Raw genomic sequence first — 8578 nt, 5'->3', positions numbered from 1 at the left:
CTCTCACAGAGTGTTAGTCAAGCATCACTGATGATCACTGTCACTCTCACAGAGTGTGAGTCAAGCATCACTGATGATCACTGTCACTCTCACAGAGTGTGAGTCAAGCATCACTGATGATCACTGTCACTCTCACAGAGTGTTAGTCAAGCATCACTGATGATCACTGTCACTCTCACAGAGTGTGAGTCAAGCATCACTGATGATCACTGTCACTCTCACAGAGTGTGAGTCAAGCATCACTGATGATCACTGTCACACTCACAGAGTGTGAGTCAAGCATCACTGATGATCACTGTCACTCTCACAGAGTGTGAGTCAAGCATCACTGATGATCACTGTCACTCTCACAGAGTGTGAGTCAAGCATCACTGATGATCACTGTCACTCTCACAGAGTGTGAGTCAAGCATCACTGATGATCACTGTCACTCTCACAGAGTGTGAGTCAAGCATCACTGATGATCACTGTCACTCTCACAGAGTGTGAGTCAAGCATCACTGATGATCACTGTCACTCTCACAGAGTGTGAGTCAAGCATCACTGATGATCACTGTCACTCTCACAGAGTGTGAGTCAAGCATCACTGATGATCACTGTCACTCTCACAGAGTGTGAGTCAAGCATCACTGATGATCACTGTCACTCTCACAGAGTGTGAGTCAAGCATCACTGATGATCACTGTCACTCTCACAGAGTGTGAGTCAAGCATCACTGATGATCACTGTCACTCTCACAGAGTGTGAGTCAAGCATCACTGATGATCACTGTCACTCTCACAGAGTGTGAGTCAAGCATCACTGATGATCACTGTTACTCTCACAGAGTGTGAGTCAAGCATCACTGATGATCACTGTTACTCTCACAGTGTGAGTCAAGCATCACTGATGATCACTGTCACTCTCACAGAGTGTGAGTCAAGCATCACTGATGATCACTGTCACTCTCACAGAGTGTGAGTCAAGCATCACTGATGATCACTGTCACTCTCACAGAGTGTGAGTCAAGCATCACTGATGATCACTGTCACTCTCACAGAGTGTTAGTCAAGCATCACTGATGATCACTGTCACACTCACAGAGTGTGAGTCAAGCATCACTGATGATCACTGTCACTCTCACAGAGTGTGAGTCAAGCATCACTGATGACCACTGTCACTCTCACAGTGTGAGTCAAGCATCACTGATGATCACTGTCACTCTCACAGAGTGTGAGTCAAGCATCACTGATGATCACTGTCACTCTCACAGAGTGTGAGTCAAGCATCACTGATGATCACTGTCACTCTCACAGAGTGTGAGTCAAGCATCACTGATGATCACTGTCACTCTCACAGAGTGTGAGTCAAGCATCACTGATGATCACTGTCACTCTCACAGAGTGTGAGTCAAGCATCACTGATGATCACTGTCACTCTCACAGAGTGTGAGTCAAGCATCACTGATGATCACTGTCACTCTCACAGAGTGTGAGTCAAGCATCACTGATGATCACTGTTACTCTCACAGAGTGTGAGTCAAGCATCACTGATGATCACTGTCACTCTCACAGAGTGTGAGTCAAGCATCACTGATGATCACTGTCACTCTCACAGAGTGTGAGTCAAGCATCACTGATGATCACTGTCACTCTCACAGAGTGTGAGTCAAGCATCACTGATGATCACTGTTACTCTCACAGAGTGTGAGTCAAGCATCACTGATGATCACTGTTACTCTCACAGAGTGTGAGTCAAGCATCACTGATGATCACTGTCACTCTCACAGAGTGTGAGTCAAGCATCACTGATGATCACTGTCACTCTCACAGAGTGTGAGTCAAGCATCACTGATGATCACTGTCACTCTCACAGAGTGTGAGTCAAGCATCACTGATGATCACTGTTACTCTCACAGAGTGTGAGTCAAGCATCACTGATGATCACTGTTACTCTCACAGTGTGAGTCAAGCATCACTGATGATCACTGTCACTCTCACAGAGTGTGAGTCAAGCATCACTGATGATCACTGTCACACTCACAGAGTGTGACTCAAGCATCACTGATGATCACTGTCACTCTCACAGAGTGTGAGTCAAGCATCACTGATGATCACTGTCACTCTCACAGAGTGTGAGTCAAGCATCACTGATGATCACTGTCACACTCACAGAGTGTGAGTCAAGCATCACTGATGATCACTGTCACTCTCACAGAGTGTTAGTGGCAATAAGTGTCAATATAAATTTTAATGCGACCATATAAGAGAATAAATGTTTGTATAATTTCCAGAATTACCGAGTCAAGAGATGAACTTCCCTCATATTGTTGTGGATAACAGGTAATTACAAGTCATAGAGAATTTTACGTACATCGATAAAGAACGTTTTCCAATTCTTCTTCCTTATTATTATTATTATTATTATTATTATTATTGCCGCTGTGACTACAGGTGGCTGAGAGCGGGGGTCGAGTACAGCTGGTGCATGGACCAGGACAGTACATTCCAGAGGGGCAGCTGGTGGCCCTTGTTGCCCTCAGAGCAAAGAACCAGGTACGACTCTAATTTATATATATATATATATATATATATATATATATATATATATATATATATATATATATATATATATATATATATATATATATATATATATATATATATATATATATATATATATATATATATATATATATATATATATATATATATATATACACACTTGTGTTTATTACTTGCTCTCTCTCTCACTCTCCTACCAGAAGGAGGACGGAGGTTCGAGTCGTTACTTTTTCCTACACTCAGTGACCTACATTTTCTTATATACATTTTTCATTATTTTCGTTTTATTTTGTATTATGACGACGATTATTTTAATCTATATATTTGAAAAGTTATTTTGAGTGTGACCTGTGTGTCGTCAGGGTGACCAGGTGGAGCTGGGGTCGACACCGTGCACGCTACAGCTGCGGGTGGGTGAAGTACTCTACTATAAGATTGGTCACTACCCCATGGTCACACTCACGGGGTCACTCTCCCTGGCTGCCCTCCTGCTGTGACCTCACAGCACCGTGGTCACTCTCCCTGGCTGCCCTCCTGCTGTGACCTCACAGCACAGTGGTCACTCCCTGCTGCCCTCCTGCTGCGACCTCACAACTTAGTGGTCACTCACCCTGGCCACCCTGCTGTGACCTCACAGCACCGTGGTCACTCTCCCTGGCTGCCCTCCTGCTGTGACCTCACAGCACAGTGGTCACTCCCTGGCTGCCCTCTCGCTGTGACCTCACAATTGTGGTCACTCACCCTGGCTGCCCTCCTGCTACGACCTCACAACTCAGTGGTCACTCACCCTGGCCACCCTGCTGTGACCTCACAACTCAGTGGTCACTCACCCTGGCTGTTCTTCTGCTTTGACCTTACCGCACAGTGGTCACTCTCCCTGGCTTCCCTCCTGCTGTGACCTCACAACTCAGTGGTCACTCACCCTGGCTGTTCTTCTGCTTTGACCTTACCGCACAGTGGTCACTATCCCTGGCTGCCCTCTCGCTGTGACCTCACAACTCAGTGGTCACTCACCCTGGCTGTCCTGCTGTGACCTCACAACTCAGTGGTCACTCACCCTGGTTACCCTCCTGCTTTGACCTCACAACAGTGGTCACTCCTGCTGTGACCTCACAACGGTGGTCACTCTTGCTGTGACCTCACAACAGTGGTCACTCCTGCTGTGACCTCACAACGGTGGTCACTCCTGTTGTTTTACACAACTGGATGATCACCATCAACGCAAACAACAACAGGTAATAAAAACCATCAACGGAAACAACAGACAATAAAGACACTAACAGCAGTAACAACAGGTAATAAAGGCACTAACAGTAACAACAGGAAAAAAAAATATTAACAGGCAATTACGACACTAATAACAGGTAATAAAGACATTAACAGTAACAACAGGTAATAAAGATTTTAACAGCGAAGACATAAACATCGACAATAAGTGATAAAGACAATAACAACAGTAACATCAAGCAATAAAGACAATAACAACAGTAACACCAAGCAATAAAGACAATAACATATATATATATATATATATATATATATATATATATACATATATATATATATATATATATATATATATATATATATATATATATATATATATATATATATATTATATTATATATATATATATATATATATATATATATATATATATATATATATATATATATATATATATATATATATATATATATATATATATATATATATTATATTATATATATATATATATATATATATATATATATATATATATATATATATATATATATATATATATATATATTATATTATATATATATATATATATATATATATATATATATACATATATATATATATATATATATATATATATATACATATATATATATATATATATATATAGATATATATATATATATATATATATATATATATATATATATATATTATATTATATATATTAACCACCTGACCAAAAAACTGTGAGTCACATGCATGCATCTGCTAGCACACACCCATATGTGTAACTACTAGCAACTACTAGCACACACCCATATATCTACTAGTATCTAGCACACATCCTTTGTATCTGTCGACAAGCACACTCTTATGTGTATCTACTTACACCCAGATATGTATCTACTAATATCTACTAGCACACACCCATATGTGCATCAAGTACCTACTAGCACACATTCTCATATATGTATCTACTAAAACACACCTATATGTGTATCTACTAGTATCTATTAGCACACACCCTTATGTGTATCAACTGTTATCTACTGGCACATACCCGTAGGTGTATCTATTAGTATGTACTAGCACAGGCCCATATATTTACTAGTATCTACTAGCACCCATATATATGTATCTACTAGCATACATATATGTATTTACTGGCACACATATATGTATTACGAGCACACGAATGTGTGTCTACTAGCACACGAATGTGTATCTACTAGCACACGAATGTGCATCTACTACCACACGAATGTGTATCTACTAGCATACATATATGTATCTACTAGCAGCTACTGGGAGTTAATAAAAGTTTGTATTCCATCGATCTTTCATTTCACTGCAAAAAGGTAACGTGAAGAGGAGAGGACCCAGACCCACCAGTCTGTTGTTGTATCCCCCAGTACCCAGACCCACCAGTCTGTTGTTGTATCCCCAGTACCCAGACCCACCAGTCTGTTGTTGTATCCCCAGTACCCAGACCCACCAGTCTGTTGTTGTATCCCCAGTACCCAGACCCACCAGTCTGTTGTTGTATCCCCAGTACCCAGACCCACCAGTCTGTTGTTGTATCCCCAGTACCCAGACCCACCAGTCTGTTGTTGTATCCCCAGTACCCAGACCCACCAGTCTGTTGTTGTATCCCCCAGTACCCAGACCCACCAGTCTGTTGTTGTATCCCCCAGTACCCAGACCCACCAGTCTGTTGTTGTATCCCCAGTACCCAGACCCACCAGTCTGTTGTTGTATCCCCAGTACCCAGACCCACCAGTCTGTTGTTGTATCCCCCAGTACCCAGACCCACCAGTCTGTTGTTGTATCCCCCAGTACCCAGACCCACCAGTCTGTTGTTGTATCCCCAGTACCCAGACCCACCAGTCTGTTGTTGTATCCCCAGTACCCAGACCCACCAGTCTGTTGTTGTATCCCCCAGTACCCAGACCCACCAGTCTGTTGTTGTATCCCCCTGTACCCAGACCCACCAGTCTGTTGTTGTATCCCCCAGTACCCAGACCCACCAGTCTGTTGTTGTATCCCCAGTACCCAGATCCACCAGTCTGTTGTTGTATCCCCCAGTACCCAGACCCACCAGTCTGTTGTTGTATCCCCCTGTACCCAGACCCACCAGTCTGTTGTTGTATCCCCAGTACCCAGATCCACCAGTCTGTTGTTGTATCCCCCAGTACCCAGACCCACCAGTCTGTTGTTGTATCCCCCAGTACCCAGACCCACCAGTCTGTTGTTGTATCCCCCTGTACCCAGACCCACCAGTCTGTTGTTGTATCCCCAGTACCCAGACCCACCAGTCTGTTGTTGTATCCCCAGTACCCAGACCCACCAGTCTGTTGTTGTATCCCCCAGTACCCAGACCCACCAGTCTGTTGTTGTATCCCCAGTACCCAGACCCACCAGTCTGTTGTTGTATCCCCCTGTACCCAGACCCACCAGTCTGTTGTTGTATCCCCCTGTACCCAGACCCACCAGTCTGTTGTTGCATCCCCAGTACCCAGACCCACCAGTCTGTTGTTGTATCCCCCAGTACCCAGACCCACCAGTCTGTTGTTGTATCCCCCAGTACCCAGACCCACCAGTCTGTTGTTGTATCCCCCGGTACCCAGACCCACCAGTCTGTTGTTGTATCCCCAGTACCCAGACCCACCAGTCTGTTGTTGTACCCCCCTGTACCCAGACCCACCAGTCTGTTGTTGTATCCCCCAGTACCCAGACCCACCAGTCTGTTGTTGTATCCCCCAGTACCCAGACCCACCAGTCTGTTGTTGTATCCCCCAGTACCCAGACCCACCAGTCTGTTGTTGTATCCCCCAGTACCCAGACCCACCAGTCTGTTGTTGTATCCCCCAGTACCCAGACCCACCAGTCTGTTGTTGTATCCCCCAGTACCCAGACCCACCAGTCTGTTGTTGTATCCCCCAGTACCCAGACCCACCAGTCTGTTGTTGTATCCCCCTGTACCCAGACCCACCAGTCTGTTGTTGTATCCCCAGTACCCAGACCCACCAGTCTGTTGTTGTATCCCCAGTACCCAGACCCACCAGTCTGTTGTTGTATCCCCCAGTACCCAGACCCACCAGTCTGTTGTTGTAACCCCAGTACCCAGACCCACCAGTCTGTTGTTGTATCCCCCTGTACCCAGACCCACCAGTCTGTTGTTGTATCCCCCTGTACCCAGACCCACCAGTCTGTTGTTGTATCCCCCAGTACCCAGACCCACCAGTCTGTTGTTGTATCCCCCAGTACCCAGACCCACCAGTCTGTTGTAGTATCCCCCTGTACCCAGACCCACCAGTCTGTTGTTGTATCCTCAGTACCCAGACCCACCAGTCTGTTGTTGTATCCCCCAGTACCCAGACCCACCAGTCTGTTGTTGTATCCCCCTGTACCCAGACCCACCAGTCTGTTGTTGTATCCCCCTGTACCCAGACCCACCAGTCTGTTGTTGTATCCCCAGTACCCAGACCCACCAGTCTGTTGTTGTATCCCCCAGTACCCAGACCCACCAGTCTTTTGTTGTATCCCCCTGTACCCAGACCCACCAGTCTGTTGTTGCATCCCCCAGTACCCAGACCCACCAGTCTGTTCTTGTATCCCCCAGTACCCAGACCCACCAGTCTGTTGTTGTATCCCCAGTACCCAGACCCACCAGTCTGTTATTGTATCCCCAGTACCCAGACCCACCAGTCTGTTGTTGTATCCCCAGTACCCAGAAACACCAGTCTGTTGTTGTATCCCCCAGTACCCAGACCCACCAGTCTGTTGTTGTATCCCCCTGTACCCAGACCCACCAGTCTGTTGTTGTATCCCCCAGTACCCAGACCCACCAGTCTGTTGTTGTATCCCCCTGTACCCAGACCCACCAGTCTGTTGTTGTATCCCCAGTACCCAGACCCACCAGTCTGTTGTTGTATCCCCCAGTACCCAGACCCACCAGTCTGTTGTTGTATCCCCCAGTACCCAGACCCACCAGTCTGTTGTTGTATCCCCCAGTACCCAGACCCACCAGTCTGTTGTTGTATCCCCAGTACCCAGACCCACCAGTCTGTTGTTGTATCCCCCAGTACCCAGACCCACCAGTCTGTTGTTGTATCCCCCAGTACCCAGACCCACCAGTCTGTTGTTGTATCCCCCTGTACCCAGACCCACCAGTATGTTGAACATTAAAATGGTATAAAATACCGACAGGTTGTTAGGTAAGACACATATGCAACAGTTAGGTATCTTTATTATGAAACGTTTCGCCTACACAGTAGGCTTCTTCAGTCAAGTACAGAAAAGTTGATAGAAACTCCATCCTGTCACTTCTTCTCCATATTGTTTCATACTATGGAACAATGCTCTTCTCCAGACTGAGGGACTGACCACCTCAAAACTTTAAGGGTGATGGACTGATTACATCGTCTTCAAGTATCTTCTGCTTCTATCAACTTTTCTGTACTTGACTGAAGAAGCCTACTGTGTAGGCGAAACGTTTCATAATAAAGATACCTAACTGTTGCATATGTGTCTTACCTAACCACCAGTATGTTGTTGTATCCCCCAGTACCCAGACCCACCAGTCTGTTGTTGTATCCCCAGTACCCAGACCCACCAGTCTGTTGTTGTATCCCCCAGTACCCAGACCCACCAGTCTGTTGTTGTATCCCCCTGTACCCAAACCCACCAGTCTGTTGTTGTATCCCCCAGTACCCAGATCCACCAGTCTGTTGTTGTATCCCCCAGTACCCAGACCCACCAGTCTGTTGTTGTATCCCCCAGTACCCAGACCCACCAGTCTGTTGTTG

The 8578-nt window shown here is 45.4% G+C and overlaps 1 protein-coding gene across 1 annotated transcript in view; it reads left to right on the top strand.

Annotated features, from left to right (window-relative positions):
• The window catches only part of LOC128688486 (uncharacterized), a 58768-nt gene extending 54834 nt beyond the window's left edge, over positions 1-3934 (top strand). The window contains exons 15-16 of the mRNA XM_070084537.1: positions 2433-2534; positions 2906-3934. Coding sequence (XP_069940638.1) covers positions 2433-2534; positions 2906-3040 — 237 coding nt within the window. The 3' untranslated portion in view covers positions 3041-3934. The remainder of the gene's footprint in view (positions 1-2432; positions 2535-2905) is intronic.
• The last annotated feature ends 4644 nt before the right edge of the window (positions 3935-8578 follow it).

Source organism: Cherax quadricarinatus, chromosome 13, assembly GCF_038502225.1.
Source record: "Cherax quadricarinatus isolate ZL_2023a chromosome 13, ASM3850222v1, whole genome shotgun sequence".
Taxonomy (NCBI): Eukaryota; Metazoa; Arthropoda; class Malacostraca; order Decapoda; family Parastacidae; genus Cherax; species Cherax quadricarinatus.
Note: the sequence above shows the minus strand (reverse complement) of the source record. Positions and strands in the feature narration are given on the sequence as shown.